The sequence below is a fragment of the Oryctolagus cuniculus genome, chromosome 7, assembly GCF_964237555.1.
Source record: "Oryctolagus cuniculus chromosome 7, mOryCun1.1, whole genome shotgun sequence".
In the NCBI taxonomy this organism is placed as follows: domain Eukaryota; kingdom Metazoa; phylum Chordata; class Mammalia; order Lagomorpha; family Leporidae; genus Oryctolagus; species Oryctolagus cuniculus.
The window spans coordinates 132,652,946-132,677,082 of NC_091438.1; the positions used below are offsets into that span (position 1 = coordinate 132,652,946).

General features: G+C 42.4%; 1 protein-coding gene across 3 annotated transcripts in view; it reads right to left on the minus strand.

Annotated features, from left to right (window-relative positions):
- The window catches only part of RLF (RLF zinc finger), a 103,692-nt gene that overhangs the window by 9,080 nt on the left and 70,475 nt on the right, over positions 1-24,137 (minus strand). For all 3 annotated transcript variants that reach the window (XM_002715189.5, XM_070078697.1, XM_051856646.2), the window contains 2 exons: positions 10,834-10,970; positions 647-788 (listed from right to left, as the gene is read on the minus strand). In XM_002715189.5, the coding sequence (XP_002715235.2) occupies positions 647-788; positions 10,834-10,970 (279 nt within the window). The remainder of the gene's footprint in view (positions 1-646; positions 789-10,833; positions 10,971-24,137) is intronic.

Sequence of the window (24,137 nt, forward strand, 5' to 3'; positions counted from 1 at the left end):
ACACAAAACACACTATGAGTTCTTACAGATATGGACATATGAAAGGCTCGGTCACAAGCTGTTGCTAACACCAAAACAAAAACAGAGCACAGTGTAAGACTCATACTAGACCGTGTAAGGCTGAACTCACAGAACAGTTTTATATGTAACACTTCATTTCCTTCTAGGAAATATACATTTCTTAAAAGTATCTAACTTATTTCCTTTTTGTTTGTACAAGATAATACAATTTGTAAACAGCTGATTCTGGAACTGTTCTATAACTCCAAAATCAAGAAAAGTTACCACTCCATCTCCAAGAATACTGGTGAAAACATACTATTTCTGTTATAGTTATTATCATTAGTAAGCAAATATGTGTATAAAATACAGAACTTTATTCTAGGAAAAGGAGTTATAGGTGATAGCCAAGAAACATCATCTTTCTTTCCCCGAGGGGAGATGGCCTATCGCTTCAACTCACTGCTTTTCATTAAGCAAAACTGGATTCCTAAGAAGTCATTCTGCAGAAACAGCTTGATACAGCCAATCCTATAATTTTATTAACTCCTATTTTCCCTTATCTTCAATGAGTAAATGGGAAGTTATCTTTCCACTCATTTCTTCCCTCTGGCCACAATCAACATAGAAAACATATATTACTCACTTCAGTTTGTATAACTCTAATCAGGCAAAATAAATGCTGCTGTGTTTTAGCTATGACACCAAATTGACGACATCGCTCCAGAAAAGTATCTAAAGAAGGGTCGATTCTTCTTTGCAGTTTACTCCAAAAGAGTGTCAATTCCCTATTAAAAAAAATAGATTATGGTAAAACATTTAAAGCAACTGGTTATTTGCTGCCACACCCCATAATCCCATTTTTGGTTTGTGGAAGTGAGTTCATGGTAGAGAAAATAAAAATTAGAAGGAAAATGTTCTGTATTTACTACTGCTTCCGCTTAAACTCAAAATTGTTACGAATCCTCCCTGTAAATTCTCTAACTTCTTTATTAGATTTACTTATCTGGGAGGTAGAGCCACAGACAGAGAGAAAGGTCTTCCATCTGCTGGTTCACTCCCCGGATGGCTGCAATGGCCAAGGCTGGGCTGATCTGAAGCAGAGAGCCAGGAGCTCTTCTAGGTTTCCCACATGGGTGCAGGGGCCCAAGCATTTGGGCCATTTTCTACTGCTTTCCCAGGCTATAAGCAGAAAGAGCAGAAGAGGAACAGCAGGGACACGAAATGGAGCCCATATGGGATGCCACACCACAGGTAGAGGATTAACCCACTATGCCATGGTGCTGGCCCCTAAAATACTGATATTTCAAATTCCTATTAGCAAATTCTATTACAGGAAGGTGGATACAAATTCAAAGCTTAAAAAATGAAAACGCTGGAGGGCAACATTAAGAAATCCTCATTCCATATCAGAGTTCCATCCTTGGCTCTAGTCCCTAACTCCAGGTTCCTGCTAATGTAGATCCTGGGAGGCAGTGGTGATAGCCTAAGTAATTGAGTTGCTGCCACCCATGTAGGAGACTTGGATTGAGTTCTCAGTTCCTAGCTTCCACATGGCACCACAGCTCAACCCCTGGCTATTGTGGGAATCCGGGAAATCAAAAAACGGATAAAAGTAATTACTATTTGTCTGTCTTTGCCTCTCAAATACATTACATAAAAAAAAAAAAAAAATGTTTAGAAGCTGGTCTTGTGACACAGCAGGTTAAGTTACCACCTGTGATACTGGCATCCCATATGAGCATTGGTTCACACCTTGGCTGCTCTATTTCCAATCCAGCTCTGTGAAAATGCACCTAGAAGGGTAGTGAAGGATGGCCTAAGTAACTGGGTCCCTGCCGCCCACGTGGGAGACTCTCTGGAGTTCCAGGTTCCTGGCTTTGGCCTGGCCCAGCCCTTGCTGTTGCAGTCATTTGGTGAGTGAATCATCGAAGATCTCTCCCATTCTTTCTGTCAACTGCCTTTAATTAAATAAATCTTTTAAAAAATGTTTAAAAACATAAAAATTAACACATTTATTTTATAATATACTGAGAAGTAATCATACTTAACATAATTTATTTTCTTCATATTTCTCAAGTTAACTAGGGCTCTCAAAAGGAGAAATTCTTTAGTAGGTATAAACCTACCTCAAAGATTCAAAAGGTCTATGATTAAAGCTTATAATATTTAATGATAGCAAGTTTGAGATATAACAAAAATTAACTGAAAACAGCTTTGGGGAAAGGTATTTGGTATAATGGTTAAGATGCACTAGCGCCGTGGCTTAACAGGCTAATCCTCCGCCTAGCGGGGCCGGCACACCGGGTTCTAGTCCCGGTCGGGGCGCTGGATTCTGTCCCGGTTGCCCCTCTTCCAGGCGAGCTCTCTGCTGTGGCCAGGGAGTGCAGTGGAGGATGGCCCAAGTGCTTGGGCCCTGCACCCCATGGGAGACCAGGAAAAGCACCTGGCTCCTGGCTTTGGATCAGCGTGGTGTGCCGGCCGCGGCGGCCATTGGAGGGTGAACCAACGGCAAAGGAAGGCCTTTCTCTCTTGTCTCTCTCTCAGTCCACTCTGCCTGTCAAAAAAAACAACAACAACAAAAAAAGATGCTGCTTGGAATGCTTGCTTCTCCTATTAGTGTCTCCTACCCAGTCCTGGCAGAGCTCCTAATTCAGCTTCCTGCTAAATATGCACTCTGGGAGATGGTGAGCTGGTTATGGGCTCAAATAGTTGAATCCCTGACACCCATGCGGGAAACCCAAAATGAGTTCATGGCTCCCAGTTTTGGACTGGTCCAGCCCCTGCTGTTGCATGCATTTGGGCAGTAAAATGGGGTGGGAGATTTCTTTTTTCCTGCTTTTACAAAAACAAACAAGAAAATTCAACAACAATTAACATTTTAGGGGCAGCTCCTTGGCTTGGTGGTTAAGATATACCTATATCCCACTTTGGTGTGAACATTTGATGCCCATCTAGCTCCTGTTGCTTGCTTCATGCCAACTCAGACCCTAGGAGGCAGTAGGATGGCTCAAGGAACTGGGTTCTTGTTATCCACATGAGAGACCTAGATTGAGTTCCTAGTTCCAGCCCCTGCCCCAGTGTGAAGCCACTGTGGTCATTTAGGGACTGATCCAGTACATGGGAGCCTGTTCTCTGCCTCTCAAAACAAAAACAAAAACCTTCACATCATTGTCTTTATTTCACTAACACTGTTTTTCCAACTAGAATATGTGAAAACTGACATAGATCACCTTTGAAAAAAATCCACCAGTTAGGCAGGGTGGGATGACTTTACTCTTATTTCCACATCTTAAAGATTAAAATTCTCTAAGAGGGACTGGTGCTGTGGTGTAGAGGGTTAAGCTTCCAAATGCTGTGTCAGCATCCTATATAGGTGCTGATTCAAGTCATGGCTGCGCCACATCTGGTCCAGTTCCCTGCTAAGGTACCTGCGAAAGCAGTGGAAGATGGACCAAGTGCTTGAGCCCCTGCATCCAAGTGGGAGACTCAGAAAAAGCTCCTGGCTCTGGAATGGCCCAGCCCCAGGCTGTTGCTTGTGGTCATTTGGGGAATGAATGAATGGATGGAAGATTTCTCTGTCTTCCCTTTTCTCTCTGTATCTCTACTTTTCAAATAAATAAATAAATCCTTTTAAAAAGTTTCTAAGAATACTGCAAAATTCTAAACAAAGGAAATGAAGAACTGCATATGCTCAGAATTAAAAGGAGTACCTGTCAAAAATATAAACATGTGAAATCTACCTTATCGGAACAGAACAAAATGATCAAAACCAGTATGAAGATAAAAAGGTCAATGATGGCCGGCACCGCGGCTCAATAGGCTAATCCTCCGCCTTGTGGCGCTGGCACACCAGGTTCTAGTCCCGGTCGGGGCGCCGGATTCTGTCCCAGTTGCCCCTCTTCCAGGCCAGCTCTCTGCTGTGGCCTGGGAGTGCAGTGGAGGATGGCCCAAGTGCTTGGGCCCTGCACCCCATGGGAGACCAGGAGAAGCACCTGGCTCCTGCCAGCGGATCAGCGTGGTGCGCCAGCCGCAGCGCGCTGGCTGCGGCGGCCATTGGAGGGTGAACCAATGGCAAAGGAAGCCCTTTCTCTCTGTCTCTCTCTCTCACTGTCCACTCTGCCTGTCAAAAAAAAAAAAAAAAAAAAAAAAAGAAAAAAGAAAAAAAGAAAAGGTCAATGATGTCAATTATCTAAAATTTACTACATAGAAGTTGAAAAGTTAAGACAATAAACCAGAACATACAGAGTTTAATTTATTGTCAATGAAGCTTCCACATATCTTACCTCCAACAAGTGTAATAAAAAAGGGAGTTGATTTTGTTTTTTAAAAAAAATTATTATTTTATTTTATTTTTTTCACAGGCAGAGTAGACAGCGAGAGAGAGACAGAAACAGAGAGAAAGGTCTTCCTTTATCGTTGGTTTACCCTCTAATGGCCGCTGCGGCCGGTGCACCGCGCTGATCCAAAGCCAGGAGCCAGGTGCTTCTGCTGGTCTCCCATACAGGTGCAGGGCCCAAGGACTTGGGCCATCCTCCACTGCACTCCCGGGCCACAGCAGAGAGCTGGCCTGGAAGAAGGGCAACCGGGACAGAATCCGGCGCCCCGACTGGGACTAGAACCCGTTGTGACCCTGCTGCAGGCGGAGAATTAGCCTATTGAGCCTCGGCGCCGGCCTGATTTTGTATTTGTATAAATAATTGCATGGGTACAAAACAGACTTAAAACTATTGTTACCCACCCAAACATATAAATGCACCTGAATCTATGACAATAAGGATATTAGCTGAGAGAACATCTGTATACTAGAACACTGAAATTACCAACCAAAATAAACTTCAAGCTAACTGGATCATGCGTATCCTAGGAATAAATCTTTCTTCAATTATTACAATGATGCAGTTTTTTAAAAAACAGACAACCATTAAAAACAAATTGAAAATGACTCCACTGCAGTATCTGCCCAATGTTCAGATGACCTACTACCTACTTTACCTTAAAATTATCCCATTACATAATTCAAATCAACAAATCATATGCAAATTTACAAAACTGGAAAAAAATTTAATTCTATTATTAGCAGAAAGTCCTTTGGGTCCCTGCACCCACATGAGAGACCTGGAAGAAGCTCCTGGCTCCTGGCTTCAGATCAGTGCATCTCCAGCTGTTGCAGCCAACTGGGGAGCAAACCAGCAGATGGAAGACCTCTCTCCCTTTGCCTCTCCTTCTCTTTCTGTGTAACTCTGACTTTCAAGTAAATAAACATTTACCAAAAACAAACAAAAAAGGAATGAACATTCCCTAAAGAAGGCCACTACAGTAGTAATTGGCTCCTAAACCTCGTTTTTCTACAATACTCAGTTAAATAAAGGTATTGGTTTTCAACAGGTGGAGACACAGTTATGAATTAGACAACATATATGACCCCTGGTATATCAGTCTAGTTGAGGGGAGAACAGACATCTAAGTACACCCTAAGAGATACAAACGTACAACATAACAAAATTTAAGCTTGGGGTATTAAAGAAGGCAAAGGTTGCTTATCAAATACTGACTGAGACCTTAGTGTACAGGTTTCAAGGTTCAACTGTCCAGTTTTATTTTTAAAGTAACAACAGATATTATTCATCTGTATACTTTATCTCAAATTGTTACCTTTTCTACTTGCTATGACTATTATTTTTTTTAAAGATTTATTTATTTATTTGAAAGTCAGAGTTACAGAGAGAGAAGAGAGGGAGATAGGGAGAGTGGGGGGAGGGAGACGGGGGGGGGGTCTTCCATCTGCTGGTTCACTCCCCAATTGGCTACAACGGCTGGAGCTGCACCAATCCAAAGCCAGGAGCCAGGAGCTTCTTCCAGGTTTCCCACACGGGTGCAGGGGCCCAAGCACTTGGGCCATCTTCCACTGCTTTCCCAGGCCATAGTAGAGAGCTGGATGGTTACTGGAGCAGATGGGACATGAACAAGCGTCCATATGGGATGCCGGCACTTCAGGCCAGGGCATTAACCTGCTGTGCCACAGCGCCAGGCCCACAATGGCTATTCTAATTATGTTATTATTGTTAATATACTAGGAGGAGGTCATTTTCTTTGGTACTCTGATTTTTTCAGACAGCCAAAAAACTTTTGGGGCCAAGGTTAATGAATAAACTAAGCAATGTAACTTCTAAGATCAATAAAATAGTATGGTGACAAATGCAGTTTCCAAAATTTTTATGTGCTATTTACATGTCTCTAAATATAATTTCTGAAAGAATAAAAAAAAAAGGGTGGGGGTGGATGTCTGGCACTTTAGCTCTTGGTTGGGATGCCTGTATCTGATATGAGAGTGCCTGGGTTTGAGTCCTGGCTCCACTTCCAATTCCAATCTCCTGCTAATGTGTACCCTGGTAAAGGTAGCAGGTGATAGCTCTAGTAGTTGGGTACCTGCCACCCACGTTGGAGAACTGGATTCAATTTCTGGCCCCTGGTTACAGGTGCTACTGTGGGCATTTGGGGAATGAACCAGTGGACAACAGGGAACACTCTCTTTGGATTATTAAAAAAAATTGACTGCTTTTATTATTGCAGCTCAACTTGGTTGTGTATTTTAAAAATCCCGAAATATCTTATAAAAAATTTCAACTACGAGGTAGGTGTTTAGCCTAGCAATTAACAACACCAGTGGCCAATATGGGAGTGCCTAGGTTCAATATCCAGTTCAGGCTCTGGGTCTTGATTCCAGCTTTCTGCTAATAGAGATCATGGGAGGAAGTGGTGATGGCTCTGGTGGGTTCTTCCCTCACATATAGGAGACCTATACTGAGTTTCTAGCTTCTGGGCTTGGCCTGGCCCAGTCCTCACTATTGAGGGCATTTAGGGAGTAAGCCAGGAGATAGGAGGTCACTTTCTCTCAGTCTCTTACCATACATTTCATTATTTATTTTTTTAAGATTTATTTGAGTTACAGAACAAAAGAAGGAGAGACAGAGAGAAAGGTCTTCCACCTGCTGGTTCACTGGTTCACCCCTCAAATGGCTACAACGGCTGGAGATTGGCCAATCCAAAGCCAGGAGCCAAGAGCTTCTTCTAGGTTTTCCACATGGGTGCAAGGGCCCAAGCTCTTGGACCATCTTCTACTGCTTTCCCAGACCATAGCAGAGCTGGATTGGAAATGGAGTAGCTGGGACTCAAACTGGTGCCCGTACTGGATGCTGGTGCTGCAGACAGCGGCTTAACCTGCTGCGCCACAGTGGTCCTCCCCCTCATTATCTTTTTTTTTTTTTTTTTTTTTGACAGGCAGAGTGGACAGTGAGAGAGAGAGAGACAGAGAGAAAGGTCTTCCTTTGCCGTTGGTTCACCCTCCAATGGCCGCCGCGGCCGGCGCGCTGCGGCCGGCGCACCGCGCTGATCCGATGGCAGGAGCCAGGAGCCAGGTGCTTTTCCTGGTCTCCCATGGGGTGCAGGGCCCAAGCACCTGGGCCATCCTCCACTGCACTCCCTGGCCACAGCAGAGGGCTGGCCTGGAAGAGGGGCAACCGGGACAGAATCCGGCGCCCCGACCGGGACTAGAACCCGGTGTGCCGGCGCCGCTAGGCGGAGGATTAGCCTAGTGAGCCGCGGCGCCGGCCTCCCCCTCATTATCTTAAACACAGAAAACCTACAACATAAAAGAATCCATCCCAATTAAATGTAATTTCTTGGATTAATTTCTGGGATCTGTTTTATGCTACATATATTCTAAAACTTCAGTATCTTACCACACACTCACATGACTCCCAAAGCCTTTGAAAATAGTGAAAGGGTTAAAAAAGAAAAGACACTATTTCTGTGTGAACTGTTTGGAATAAGCTTATTTTTAACAATTGTGAAGTGATGACGATTGTCCTTCCCCTTTACTAATTATAACTCTTCAGGAGGCCAACAAGAGGGAAATCCCTGTTAATTCTTTGCTGCTGCAGGGGAAGCTCACTAATCCTAGAGCCACTAATAGCTTTGGAAGAATGAATGGCACCTGAGTGAAGAAGGGAAGAAAAAGTTCATGGGTACTACAAAAAAGAAGCTGTATCAGGAATATTAAAAGAATTATGTGAATACTTTTAAAAACATTTATAATCAATAACATATTCCATATGTGGTGCAATTTATTCTTTGCACTGATAATGTAGCTCTAACTAGAAGATACTTTTTCATTATGAACAAATAAACCACTATAACTCTAAAAAGAAAAATTAGGGGCTGGCGTTGTGGTGTACTCAGTTAAGCTGCCACCTGTGACACAGGCATCCCACAGGCACTGGTTGAAGTCCCAATCTAGCTCTGTGCTAGTGTGCCTGGGAAAGTAGTGGAGGATATAGCACAAGTGCCTTGCCACTCACATGGGAGACCGGGAAGAAGTTCCTGGCTTCGACCTAGCCCAGACTCATCCCCAGCTGTTGCAGCCATTTGGGGAGTGAACCAGTGGATGGAAGACGTCTCTCTCCGTAACACTGCCATTTAAAAAAATTATTTATTTGAAAGGTAGGGTTATACACAGGCAGAGAGCAGGTGGGAAGGTGGGAGAGAGGGACAAAAAGAGACAGATCTTCCATCTGCTGGTTCACTTCCCAAATGGTTGCTGCAATGGCCAAAGCTGGGCCGATCTGAAGCCAGGAGTCAGGAGCTTCTTCTGGGTCTCCCATGTGGGTACAGGGACCCAAGGATGTAGGCCATCTTCCACTGCTTTCCCAGGCCATCAGCAGAGAGCTGGATCAATAGTGGAGCAGCTGGGACTGGAACTGGCATCCATATGGGATGCCTGCACCTCAGGTAGAGGTTTAACCTACTATGCCACAGCACTGGCTCTTGCCTCTGAATAAATAAAATAAATCTTAAATAAAAAAAAGAAAAAGAAAAATCAAGAATTTGCTTCTTAACTAAATCTGTTTTAATGTTGTTAAAATCTCTAATCTCTAGATCTTTCCCAATGAAAAGAAATTTTCTAATTGATTTCTTCATAATTCTTTTTGCTTACCATCATCCCTGTTTTGATTTCTTAACAAAATACCCACAATGATTATACAAAATATATTTAAGTTTCTAGCCCACTATCTTCTTCCTCATGGGAGATACAACTTTGGCAAAGTGAACTGGGTAGTAAAAGACTACAATCTGAATTTTGGTCTCTGCCACAAAAAACAAATGTATAGAAGCAAAGCACTAAATTACAAGACAAATGCACTGTACTTGAATTTTAGTTCTACCATTTTAGGCTCAAGACTGGGGATAATCTCAAGTATTCTCTGATCCCTGTGATACTCTACTGTCTCATCATGTAATGATTATTAAGAGGACTGGGAGAGACAACTTACAATATTTCAATCTAAAAAAACAAACAAAAATAAATACAAGGGGCCGGTCCTGTGGTGTAGTGGGTAAAGCCGCTGCCTGCAGTGCTGGAACCCATACAAGCGCCAGTTCAAGTCCCAGCTGCTCCACTTCCGATCCAGCTCTCTGCTGTAGCCTGGGAAAGCAGTGGAAGATGGTCCAAGTGTTTGGGCCCCTGTGCCCGTGTGAGAGACCCAGATGAAGCTCCTGGCTCCTGGCTTTGGATCGACACAGCTATGGCCGCTGTGGCCATCTGGGGAGTGAACCAGCAGATGGAAGATCTCTCTCTCTGTGCCTTTCAAATAAATAAATAAATCTTACAAAAGTAAAAAAAAAAAAAAATACAGTAACATATAAAATGGCAACAACAAACTATACAAACAGACACAGCTGCTCCAGATAGAGAGTAAGGAAGACTGAAATTATAGGCTGATTCTACAAACAAAGCACTTATTTCCAACTTCTAGCTATCCTTAGTTGTTTTTCTTTTTTTAAAGACTATTTATATGAAAGGTGGAGTTACAGAGAGGCAGAGGCAGAGGCAGAGAGAGAGAGAGAGAGAGAGAGAGAGAGAGAGAGAGAGAGAGAGATCTTCCATCTACTGGTTCACTTCTCAAATGGCTGCAACGGGCAGAGGTGGGCTGACCTGAAGCTAGAAGCCAGGAGCTTCTTCCAGGTCTCCCACAAGGGCGCGGACCCAAGGATTTGGACCATCTTCTACTGCTCTCCCAGGCCATAGCAGAGAGCTGGATCAGAGGTGGAGCATCTGGGACTTGAACCAGTACCCGTATGGGATGCTGGCATTACAGGCAGAGGCTTTTACCTACTATACCACAGCGCCAGTCCCTATCCTTAGTTTTTTTAAATACTTGGGACTCCTCACTCAAGACCATGCAAATCCAACACGTTCTTTAAATTAAAGCTCAAATACCATTTCTTCCTTCCTTTCTTAAATTCTTGGGTACAGTGAGCCCTTTTCTCTAATCTCCTATAACATTATCCATATAACTAATCTGACACATATTTACAGAGTCTTGTATTTTTGAGGTTTCTCATATATCAGGTTTGTTTCTCTGGCCTAAACAGACCCAAAACTGTTAGAGCCAACCTATTTAATTTGACACTTTTTATTAATGGGTTTCCAAATAAGAGGAGGGAGCAACTACCAGAATATACTAAAAAATGAAAAGGAAAACTAATACTAGTTGGTTTCACAATGGCACAATTTTATCTTTAACATGGGAGGCACACATTGGGAGTTAACAGACAACCATGTGTATGATAAGCAAAAGGAATCTTTTACAGTTTAACTTGATTAAACCAATGAAAATTTTTAATTTAATGACTGCTTGGAGGCAAGATTTTATATATATATATGTCATCACCTAATTTGCCTAGACTTTAAATTTGAAAGAAAACAATGTTTTACATAAATCTTAAGTACAGTAGTATATGCTAACAAAGAGTATAAAAAACTATACTTACCAGGAACAATATACACTTGCAGTCTGGAGCTGCTGGGTAAGGTAAGTTGTGCAAAGAACAAATGCTGTATTATCCTGACCCTCAGATTCCAGATTACATATGATGTCTAGTACTTCTTTGCAGTCGACTTTTGCAATCTATTAAAAATAAGATGACTAAGTCAGAAAGAAAAGAGTGACTTTCCTATAAACTTTGTTATATATGATATTTCTTTATAGCATTTTCTATCTTTGATAACTGATGAGGCAAACATTAGAGACACATAATTTTCCTCTGAAGACTAATGACTACATCTTCTGGAATGAATAAACATTTCATATAAGAAAATATTAAAGAGAGAAGAGAACAGTCACTATATGAATATAGTTTTAATACAGCTTAAAGAGTTTTTGTATCATTTACAAAATATTGATGAACACTGCTACCACATAAATGAGTCAAAGCATGAGTAATAACCTTAGGCTACTTTCATTTTTAGTATGTCTATCTTTTGTTTCTGTTTTTTTTTTTTTTTTCCTTTCTTTTTCTTTTTTCCCCTCTTGATTTTATTCAGGTCACTGAATCACAAATAACACAATTACTCTTTCTGCCAAGTGGGACTAAAGGCAGTTAAAAAGCTCTTTTAAATATAAATCCTATACTATCATATCATTTTTTTCATCAAAATTAAGAAAAAAAAGTCTTTTGTGTTCATGAGGTTTTTTTTAAGGGTATTACAATTTTATTCTTTTTTTTCTAATTTAATTTTTTTTAATTTAATGAGCATAAATTTCCAAAGTACAGCTTATGGATTACAATAGCTTCCTCCCCCCCATAACTTCCCTCCCACCCACAACGCTCCCCTCTCCCACTCCCTCTCCCCTTCCCTTCACATCAAGATTAATTTTCAATTATCTTTATATACAGATCAATTTAGTGTATATTAAGTAAAGATTTCCACATTTTGCTCCCACACAGAAACACAAAGTGTAAAATACTATTTGAGTACTAGTTATAGCATTAATTAAACACCTAAGAGTAATTGTGTATTAATTAGAGTTCAACCAATAGTTTTAAGTAGAATATAAAATGCAACTTTTGTATTGTTGTGGCTCCCCCCCCAACCTCCCTCCCTCCCGTGGCCCTCCCCTCTCCTACTCCCTCTCCCATCCCGCCCTTCATCACGTTTCATTTTCAATTACCTTCATATACTGAAGATCAACTTAGTATATACTAAGCAGGGATTTCAACAGGCTGCACTCACACAACCGAACCAGGTATAGGGTATTGTTCGACTAGTAGTGTTGTTTTTGAGTTTCACAGTTAAACACATTAAGGACAGAGATCCTACGTGGGGAGCATGTACCCAGTGGCTCCCGTTGTTGATTTAACAATTGGCACTCTTATTTATGATGTCAGCAATCACCCGAGACTCTTGCTACGAGCTGTCTAGGCTATGGAAGCCCCTTGAGTTCACCAACTCTGAATTTGTTTACATGAGTTTTTCAAACAGTAAAAAACTCCCTTTAGAAATACATCTTTCTCTGGGCTGGCACTGCGGCATAACAGGTAAAGCTGCTGCCTGTGGTGCGGGCATCCAACATGGGCATGGGTTTGAGTCCTGGCTGCTCTATTTCCCATCCAGCTCCCTGCTGATGGCCTGGGATGAGTAGCAGAGGATGGTCCAACTATTTGGGTCCCTGCTGCCCAAGTGAGAGACCTGGGTGGAGCTCCTGGCTTTAGTGCTGGCCACTGCAGCCATCTAGGGACTGTGCCACACTGGATGAGAGGTCGGTCTTTCTCTCCAACTCCTGGTTACTCTATTTCAGATCCAGCTTCCTTCTAATGCATCCTCATGGGCAGCAGATGATAGCTCAAATACTTGGGCCCCTGCCAGCCACATGGGAGACTTGCAGGGAATTACTAGTTCCTGACTTTTGCCTAGCCCAGTCCTTGCAGGCATTTACGGAGTAAACAGGTAGATGAGAAATCTGTCTCACACTCTGTCCTCCCACTGTGGCACCAGCATCCCATATGGGCAGCGGTTCTAGTCCCAACTGCTCCACTTCTGATCCAGCTCTCTGATATGGCTTGAGAAAGCAGCAGAGATGGCCCAAGTGCTTGGGCCTCTGCACCTGTGTGGGAGACCAGGAAGAAACTCCTGGTTCCTGGCTTTGGATTGGCTCAGCTCTGACCGCTGCCACCCATTTGGGGAGTGAACCAGCAGATGGAAGACCCTTCTCTCTCTTCTTCTCACTGTCTGTAAACCTCTTTCGAATAAAAAAAAAAAAAATTAAAACAACAACAAAACAAGTAGGGATAAGCCATGGAAAGGGGAGAATAAAATGAGAAAAACATTCCAGGGAGGAAGAAAAATACTGCAGGGACCTAAAGGGTAAGGGTGGGCATGGTATTGAGGGAAGAAAAATACAGTATTTCAATATAGCTAAGGATAATCCAGCCTTAAGGGTAGATGAACTTCTTTTTCTAGTATCTCAGTGCCTTCTGAGTCTACTATAATGTTTGCAGGTAACCACGTTCTTGCACTGCCCAGTGTTAACTTTCTCTACCACTGTCTGAAATTAAGTTTAGTCTTAACTTTCTTTTTTTGTTTTAAAGATTTATTTGAGAGGCAGAGCTACAGAGAAAGGTCTTCCATCTGCTGGTTCACTCTCCAAATGGCTGGAATGGCTGCAGCTGAGCTGATCTGAAGCCAGGAACCAGGAGCTTCTTCTGGGTTTCCCATGTGGGTGCAGCAGCCTAAGCACTTGGGCCATTTTCCACTGCCCTAGCCTTAACTTCCTCCAAATGTTATACATCCCCCAGCAAGACCAAAATATTGACATTCTTTTAGTTAGCATTTACTATTTTGTTATAATCTATTTTCCAAAAGATTTATTTGATAGGCAGAGACAAAAAGTGAAGGAGAGAGAGAGAGAGAGAGAGAGAGAGAGAGAGAGAGAGAGAAAATGAATCATTTAGTAGCTTACTCCTCAAATGTCCCCAACAGCCAGGTCTGAGCCAGCCCAAAGCCAGGACCCAAGTACTTGGAGTCGTCATCTGCTGCCTTCCCAGGCACATCAACAGGAAGCTGGGTTCAAAGTGGAGCAGCTGGGACTTAGACCAGCACTCCAATATGGGAATACTACATCACAAGCCAAGGCTTAAACTGCTGTGCCACAATGCCAGCCCATTACTATCTATTAACTTGAATATTTTATTTCCTTCCAAGGTTTGTGTTAAAGAAGCAGGAAAAGTTTATGGTGCAGTTTTTGTACAACCTTCAAATTTAAGAACTTATTTGCCTTGGATATATTTAACTGAGCTGATAAGGGAACACTTTCACTTTATACTAGTAAGACATCTGATTATTTTCACAAGTAAAGAAACTGAAGCCAGAGTTTCTTTAAAGTCTATTATTTGCCCGTCCTTGTGGACTCTTAATCCCTTGGAAACAGAAAACAGACTTTTAAAAATATTTATTTATTTATTTGAAAAGCAGAGTTACAAGGAGAGAGTGGGAAAGACAGAGACCTTTCATTCCCAAATGACCACAACATCCAGGACCGGACCAGGCCAAAGCCAGGAGCCAGAAATTTGATCTTGGTCTCCCACATGAATGGCAGGGTCTGAGCACTTGGACCATCTTCTGCTGCTTTCCTAGGCACATCATCAGGGAGGTAGATCACGTGAAGCAGCCAAGATTCGAACTGGCACTCATATGGGATCCCAGCATTGCATGCAGCATCTTAATTTTCTGTGCCACAATGCTGACCCCAAAGATTTATTGATTTGAAAGGCAGAATGACAAAAGGAACAGGAGAGACAGTGAGACCGGGGGTGGGGTGGGGGGGGTGGGGAGTGAGCGAGCTTCCATTCACTGGTTCATTTCCAAATGCTTGCAGCAACTGGGGCTGGGCTAGGCCAAAGCCAGGAACCCAGAAATTCATCTGGGTCTCCCACATGGGTAACAGGGACCCAATTACTTGGGCCATTATGTGCTGCCTCCTAGGAGCCTTAGCAGGAAGCTGGATAGGAAGTAGAGTTAACTGAGACTCAAACCTGCTCTACAATGTAAGATGCAGGCACCCCAAACAGCAGTGGTGTGGTTTTTTTTTAATATTTTATTTATTTATTTGAGAGGTAGAGTTACAGTCAGAGAGAGAGACAGAGGCAAAAGTCTTCCTTCCGTTGGTTCACTCCCCAAATAGCCGCAAAGGCCAGAGCTACACCAATCTGAAGTCAGGAGCCAGGTGTTTTTTCCCAGTCTCCCGTGTGGATGAAGGGTTCTAAGGACTTGGACCATCTTCCACTGCCTTCCCAGGCCATAGCAGAGAGCTGGATTGGAAAAGGAACAGCTGGGACTAGAACCGGTGCCCATATGTGATGCTGGTGCCATAGGCGGAAGATTAACTCACTGTGCCACGGTGCTGGCCCCCCAAACAGTGGTTTAATCTGCTGTGCCACAATGCCTACTCCTTTTATACTTTTATCTCCCTTAAGTGTCTGCCTCAGAATCTTCACATCAGAAATAAGCACACATCTGACATTTGTTTAGTTGAAGAGGATTTCAGCATTATGCTCTATATATCTGTTCCTTCTTGAATATAAAAAAGATATGAAAAAGAAATAAAATTAAATAGCTAAGATCACACTAAAAATCAAATCTATGCTAAGAAACTTCTCACCTGAAGTAAATTAAAATAAAGGTAATTGATAAGCTTTTGACAGTTTCAAGGACTATCCAGGAATTTCCTTGTGCTGGACTGAAACCAAACAATTTTCTGTTTTCAAATATGATTTATATGCTGAGAATTTATACTGTATAGCTATTGAGACAAGTGTAGAATACATACACCAAATAATCAAGTATTAATTTACATCTGTCTCACACTAGATATAAATTCCACAAGGGCAAATTGTTTCTTTCATTATTGTATCTTCAGTGGTTACAACAGTGCCAGGCAAATAGGGAACATCAATAAATATTTTTTGGAGTGAGAGATAACAAGATAAACTACTTAGTGGCCACAAAATGAATGGCAAGAAAAACACACGGAGCAGGAGACTGAAGATTGTAGTAATAACACAGATTGTGGTACATAAAGGAGACTTCAAAGAAAACTGCTCCCCAAGAGATTATCAGAGTCTAGATGAACAAGGTAGGGTGTGGTTATCTGATGTAACTATAAAGGAGGATACCATTTAGCTGGCAGAGAATGGAAGGGAAAATTAAATAATATCAGAGCCTTAGGACAGAACTAAACTGCACACTATCTGGAAGACATCCTGAACAAGAGTTGTGCCGCTTTGCATGGCACAAAAAGATCAGCCAAAAACTGGTGCAGACTGACATTTAGGCGGTTCAGCAAGCCCTAAAGTTTGGCATGGGGCTCTTCCCCTCCAAAAAAGACACACCTCTGGGAAAAAACAAACAAACAAACAAACAAACAAACCACATGAAAGAGGAGACAGGAGGTATGGTACTTTTTGCTGATTTCCGTAAAGGCACCTTATAGGCTAATGGTAATGGAAGAATGAAAGACACGGAATTTATCCATGGAGTTTTAGGTGGAAATTCAAGCATGTGTTATTGTTTTCATTTGAATATATACTGAAAAGAGATCCCTTGAGATCAGTGTTTAGTTTGATTAACCTCTATTCATTAGATTTCTTCTAATTATAAAAACATTCATGATATAAAAGTGAAAAACCTAAGTCGTTCTCTCACAGTTGTCCCTTCTCAAAATCTCTTCCATAACAAAAGTCTGATGAACTTAAGGATACTAAAGTATAAATCACACATAAACACAATCAGTGGCATCTGAATTTACCAATGTTAAAAATGTTAGTAGGCCGGCGCTGCGGCTCACTAGGCTAATCCTCTGCCTTGCGGCGCCGGCACACTGGGTTCTAGTCCCGGTCGGGCGCTGGATTCTGTCCCGGTTGCCCCTCTTCCAGGCCAGCCCTCTGCTGTGGCCCGGGAGTGCAGAGGAGGGTGGCCCAAGTCCTTGGGTCCGCACCCCATGGGAGACCAGGATAAGTGCCTGGCTCCTGCCATTGGATCAGCGCGGTGCACTGGCCGCGGAGGCCATTGGAGGGTGAACCAATGGCAAAAGGAAGCCCTTTCTCTCTGTCTCTCTCTCTCACTGTCCACTATGCCTGTCAAAAATATATAAATAAATAAATCTTTAAAAAAAAATGTTAGTATAAAGGCATAAGGTGCTAATGCCAGAAATTTGGGAAGGCAAAGATGAAAACATAACATCTCATCCTCTGAATTCCAAATGTAATGGCTACATACCTTCCTGCCAGCCCTGGGTATGAATGAGGAATAAAAACAAAGAGTTGCATAAGAATCATACCTGAAAATCTCCTGAGGCAAAGTACTTAGAAACCCCGGGTGAAACCTAACAAAAGTACACTCTGAACTTTTCTGAACACTCAGAAAAGTAAAAGAAATCACAAGGGGGGAAAAGTGTGACTTGGAAATGGCCCTAACTTGCTGAATCATTGATAATTTCATTAACTAAGAGGCTAGTTATTTTTTGTTTGTTTTTTAAAGATTTTATTTCTTTGAAAGGTAGAGTTACAGTCAGAGAAGGAGAGACAGAGAGAAATGTCTTCCATCTGCTGGTTCACTCCCCAAATGGCTGCAATGGCCAGAGCTGGGCCAATCCAAAGTCAGAAGCCAGAAGCTTCTTTCAGGTCTCCCACGTGGATGCAAGGGTCCAAGTACTTGGGCCATCTTCCACTGCTTTCCCAGGCCATGGCAGAGAGCTGGATTGGAAGAGGAACAGCTGGGACACGAATTGGCACCCAAATGTGATGCCAGCACCATAGGCGGAGGCTTAGCCTACTATGCCACAGTGTGAGCCCTGGGCAGGGTTTTTATGTCTTTTTTTTTTTTTTTTTTTTTATTTATTTATTTTTTTTGACAGACAGAGTGGATAGTGAGAGAGAGAGAGACAGAGAGAAAGGTCTTCCTTTTGCCGTTGGTTCACCCTCCAATGGCCGCCGCGGCCAGCGCGCTGCGGCCGGCGCACCACGCTGATCCGATGGCAGGAGCCAGGAGCCAGGTGCTTTTCCTGGTCTCCCATGGGGTGCAGGGCCCAAGCACCTGGGCCATCCTCCACTGCACTCCCTGGCCACAGCAGAGGGCTGGCCTGGAAGAGGGGCAACCGGGACAGAATCCGGCGCCCCAACCGGGACTAGAACCCGGTGTGCCGACGCCGCTAGGCGGAGGATTAGCCTAGTGAGCCGCGGCGCCGGCCGGTTTTTATGTCTTGAACAGAAGATAACAAAGCCTGGACCTGAGGACAGGAAGTTGGCACTGATGTTTTCCACAAAATGCTGGGACCCCCAAAGAGGTAAAAATTGAGAGATGGGGGAAACCACAAAAATGGGTAGACTCAGGAAGGCAACAGAAAACTCTTAGTGTGTGAATCTCAACCTGATTCTGATAGGACAAGGACAATTTTGAAAATTTATATCCTTAGGTTAACATAACACTAAAATTCTCAGACATAAAGCACATCTATTCTAATTTGTCCACAAAAACTGCGCTCAGGAGCTAGCACTGAGGCACACTGGGTTAAGTCACTACCTGCAACACCAGTATCCTATATGCATGCCAGTTCAAGTTCTGGCTGCTCAGTTTCTGATCCAGCTCTCTTTTAATGTGACAGGGAAAACGGCAGAGGATGGCCTTAGTGTCTGGACCCATGTCACCCATGTGAGGTCAGGATATAGTTCCAGGCTCCTGGCTACGTCCTGGCCCAGCCCAAGCCGTTGCAGCCATTTGGAGAGTGAACCAGCAGACGGAAACTGTTTTTCTGTCTCTCCAATATAAAATAAGTATAAAATAAATCTTTAAAATCTTCATATAAAATAAATCTTAAAAACAAAGCCTGAACTCAGGAGCAGGCAAAGTGGCGCAGTGGACTGAGCACTGCTTGGGGCACCTTCATCACACATCAAAGTGCTTGGTCCTCACAACTATGGACTTCCAATCCAACTTCTGTTAATGTACCTGTGAGGCAGCAGATGATGGCCAAAGTACTTGGCTTCCTGCTACCGAGGTGGGAAACCCAGATGGAGTTCCTGGTTCCTGCTTTTGGTCTGGCCAACTGCTGGCTCTTGCAAACATCTGGGGAGTAAATCAGTAGATAGAAGATCTTGCTCTGTCTCTCCCCCCTCCATCACTATGTCTTTCAAATAAAAATAAATCTTAAAAAGCAAAGCAAAATAAAACGTAGGGGTCAACACTGTAGTACAGTAAGCTAAGCTGTCACCTGTGATGCCAGCATCCCACATCAGAGTGCTGAAGTGAGTTGGGTTGAGTGTTCGGCACAGCAGTTAAGGTGCCTGCATCCCATTTCAGTGTCTGGGTTTGAGTCTTAGCTCTGTTTCCAATTCCAGTTTCCTGCTAATACACACCACAGGAGACAACGTGCGATGGCTAAACACTTGGATTCTTGCCACCCACGTGGGAGCTCTGGCTGAGTTCCAGGCTCCTGGCTTTGGCTGGCACTGAACCAGAATTTGGGGAGTAAGCCAGCAGATGGAAGATTTCTGTCTTTCAAATAAATAAAAACATTTAAATATCTTGAGGTTTATGGCCTACCCATATAGCTTATCCTGAAGACTACTCCATGTGAATTTGAGAATACATATCCAGCTGATGTGGAGTATCCTATAAATGTCTGTTGGTCTAGGTTGCTTTAAAGTGTTCAAACCTTCCATTTCTTTGTCACTTCCATTTCTTTGTCTACCCATTATCAAAACTGCGTACTTAATAAGTCTCCAACTATAATATTTATCGATGTTCCCCTTCAATTCTGTCAGTTTATGTATTTTGGACTCTATATTTCTCAGACTGGATAACCTCAACTCACCTGCTCCATTCAAGTTTGTTGTTTGTTTCTTTTGCTAATACCCATCTGATGAAGAACTTTTCTCATGAATTAACTTTAGTAATTGTATTCTAAAATTTCTATGTGGTTTGTATTTATAATTTCTACCTCTTTACTGGTATACTCTATCTATTGACATGTTGTTCTCATACTGCTTAAAATACTTCAGACATGTTTATTTTGGTTCTTCAAATATACAGATTGACCTTATTATCTATAGTCTGTATATGTGAATTAGCTGACTTACTAAGTCAATACACCATTTTTGTGATCATTCATGAACATACACTGAGTTGTGAAAAATTTGAGTCACCTGATGTGACATTACCAGCGGAAGTCAACAGGATGACATTCTACCGTCAATTTTAGCTGCCACACTGTAAATAATGGTCCTTTAGTGCATTCTATTTAATGCCATGTTTTTCTCATTTCTATGCTTTTTGTTAGTGATCTTGCCACTTAACATAGACCCCAAATGTACTGCTGAAGAGCTAATGTTTCTACATACATGACTATGATGCACTTTATATAGAAAACATGTGTTAGACAAGCTCCGTTCATGTGTGAGTTATGGGGCTCACGAGTTATGAGTTGTCCATCAGTTCAATAAATAAAGCAGCAATATACATCTAATAAGGTAGTTTTAACCAGAAATACACATAGAGTTCATATACGGATTGGTTGAAGGACAAAAGCTCACAAGACTCTAATTGTGCATTTCCGTTGGAAGCAACGGTTCATTATTCACTAATTCAGGGTGCAGTGAAAGAACTGACTGCATTATAGTAACATATCTAAATTCTTTATCCAGGAGCAGGCATTTGGCACAGCATTTAAGACACTGGGATGTCTGCTTCCTATATCAGAGTGCCTGAGTTCAAATCCCAGCTCCGTTCCCAATTACAGTTTCCTAATATTCACCCTGGGAAGAAGGTGATGATGAAAGTAGTTGGGTGCCTGTCACTCATGTGGGAGAACTAGAATGAGTTCCTGGGTCTCAGCTTCTGCCTAACTGGGAAGTGAACAAGCAGATGAGAACACTGTCTGCCTGTCTATGTCTCTCTGCCTTTCAAGCAAGCTAAAAAAAAAAAAAAAAAAAAAAAGTCTGTGTCTACTGAATCCTGTGTGAATGCTTCCTCAAAAAACGTTTCTATTGGCTTCTTTTTTTCTCTGAGTTAAGAATTATCGTATTTCTTTGTATGATAGTGGGATTTTTTATTTTCTTTGCAGCAGCCGGGACATTAACCAGCATCCATATAGGATGTCAGTGCCGCAGGTGGGGGCTTAGCCTACTACGCACAGCCCCATGATAACTGGAATCAAAGAAAAATTTATTTATTTGAGAGGCAGAACCATATAAAGACACAAACAGAGGAAGCATCTCCAAATGCCTGTAATGGTTGGAGTCAAAGACAGGAGCCATTAACTCAATTCTGGTCTCCCAAATGGCTGGCAGGAACTTAATTACTTGTGTTATCACTGCTCCCATCAGGGTTCACATTAGCAGAAAGGTGGAATCAGGTGCAGAGCTGAAACTTGGACCCATGCACATCAATACAGAATGTGGATTTCCCAAACAGCATATTAACCACTAGACTGAACACTCACTCAAATGACAATATTTTAACTAATATTAAGAATACTCCAATAACTGTGGAAAAATGGAATTAAAAGACATTTATTTTGAAATCCATGCACAAGGCTCTTCAAAAAGTTCATGAAAATGTTATTATAAAAAAATCTATACATGGGTTTCAACATTTTTTGCACCAAAATAATGTTATCTTTTGTCCATTTTCTCATGAACTTTCTGAAGCACCCTCATATATTAGGACAACTATAGAAATGAGATTTCACTCATTTCTCTATGGTTTGTTCTGTGATTTTTCTGGAACAAATCTTTTTTTTTTTTCCTTTTTTTTAAGATTTACTTATTTGGGCTGGCACTGCAGCTCACTAGGCTAATCCTCTGCCTGAGGCACTGGTACTCCGGGTTCTAGTCCCAGTTGGGGTGCTGGATTCTGTCCCGGTTGCTCCTCTTCCAGTCCAGCTCTCTGTGGCTCGGGAAGGCAGTGGAGGATGGCCCTGCACCCACATGGGAGACTGGGAGGAAGCACCTGGCTCCTGGCTTCGGACTGGCGCAGTGCGCCAGCCATGATGGCCATTTGGGGGGGGTGAACCAATGGAAGACCTTTCTTTCTCTCTGTCTCTCTCTGTCTAACTCTGCCTGTAAAAAAAAAAAAAAAAAAAAAAAAAGATTTATTTGAAAGAGTTACACAGAGAGAAAGAGGGGCGGGGGTGGGGGAGGGAGGGAGGGAGGGAGTGGGAGAGAAGTCTTCCATCTGATGGTTTACTCCCCAGCTGGCCACAATGTCCGGAGCTACACTGATCCGAAGTCATCCCCGATATGGGATGCTGGCACTGCAAGCGGCAGCTTTACCTACTACGACACCGCGCCGGCCCTGGAACAATACTGTAACATCTGCATATTCGTCAGGTGTGATCACTGTAGTCTCTGCTCAGTTAGCTTAGTGACTGGCTATATATATACATAGACATTTCCTTAAATGCCTCGAACAGATAAGTCTCTTTCTGTTGAGATGCTCTGTGTGTGGTGGGGCATGCTTTCAATAATTAAGGCAGTTTACAACTCTGCCTTGCCCTTACTCCTCCACTAAACCAGAGGTGAGGGATGAGGGCCTTTTTAGGCAGAGACCTATACACGGAAACATCTTTTAAAGTCTCAAAAATAAGTCAGAGCTTTTTGAAGTCCCTTAAGCGGAGACAGCATTATGGCTCTGTGGGTTAAGTCTCAGTTTGCAAAAATGGCATTCCACATCAGAGTGCTGGTTTGAGTCCCGGCTCTCAGCTTTCCTATATAGTTTCCGGCTAATGTGCATAGGAAGGCAGCAGAAGATAGCCAAAGTACCTGGGCCTTTGCCACCCATGTGGGAGACCTGGATGGAGTTCCTGGCTCCTGCCTTTGGCCAGGCCCAGCTATGGCTGCTGCGGCCATCAGGGAAGTAAACCAGTGGTTGGAAGATCTCTGTCTCTCCCTGCCTTTCAAATAAATGAATGAATCTTAAAAACAAAAACAAATCAACAACAACAACAAAAAATCAAAATTGCCTGTGGACAACTCAAATCCCAGCTTTTCCTTTTAATTTTTTTGGTCAACATCTTATTAATCTAACTGGTGATATGCCTCCTCAGACAACTGTTATGTTAAATAATTACCAGAGATTATTTCTGGCAAATATCCTGGGGAGACCGTTTCTGGCACAAGTGAACTCTAAGTCAAATAAACAGAAGTCCTGATGATGGAGCTTTGGGGCAAGAACAAATAATTACAATTTCCTAGAAATGAACTTTTGGGGAACTCCAAATCTATTCTGCCTCCTCAGATAGCTGCTAGGTTGCTGTTTTTCACAGGTACTGTAGTTGCAATGCTTATCATTTTCAAGAGTACTGTGGAGCTTTAGAAAAGAGGATGGGAAGTAAGACTAGCTAAAATACCACCAAGCTCCCTGTTCTTACTGAGATTTATCTTCTTCTTCTTTTTTTTTTTTTTTATAAAATCTCCTCAGGTTGTTTTAAGCTTTTTGTCATTCTAAAGAGTTCCAAAATGTTATTCTCATTCACTCCCTGGTTTCCAGTAATAACTATATCAAACCTCTCCCTAAGTCTCTTGCCCCTGTGTCTTGTCCATCTTTGTAGCCCTAGTGCCCAGCAAGTACTCCAGTGGATGTATTTTGAAAGAATGTAATATTTCCAACTATTACACATGAATCTAAACTTCTCTTAAAAGAAAATGTCTATCTTCAATATAAAAGAAAGGAAGCAGGGAATACCAATGGTGTAAAAGGGAGCCAGCTGGCATAAGAGAAGCTGGGTAGAGGCAGCATATTTTTCTGCTTAAACTATCAATATAAGCTAGTCTTCTACCAGTGTCATTAATGATATATACTGCCAATAACTTTTTCTAACAGATTTTTGAAAAACTGAAATTGGTGTTTTATTTTTTCAAAAATGAATCAAAAAAGATTTCAAGTTCTTCATGTAACAGTCCTGACTTCCATGCTTGTAGAATAGAAAGGTGGGAGTTACAGTTAGCAAACTTACATTTCAAGTATCCTGGTCCTACTTTTAGAAAAAACATCAGATTCACAGACATCACTTGGAAAAAAATGCTTCACATTAGTTTTTAAAATGTCGGCCTTTGGGGCCAGCACTATGACAGTGGGTAAAGCCACTGCCTGCAGTGCCGACATCCCATATGGGCGCTAGTTCGACTCCCAGATTCTCCACTTCCATTCCAGTTCTTTGCTATGGCCAGGGAAAGCAGTGGAAGATGGCCCAACTTGTTGGGCCCCTACACCGATGTGGGAGATTGGGAGGAGGCTCCTGGCT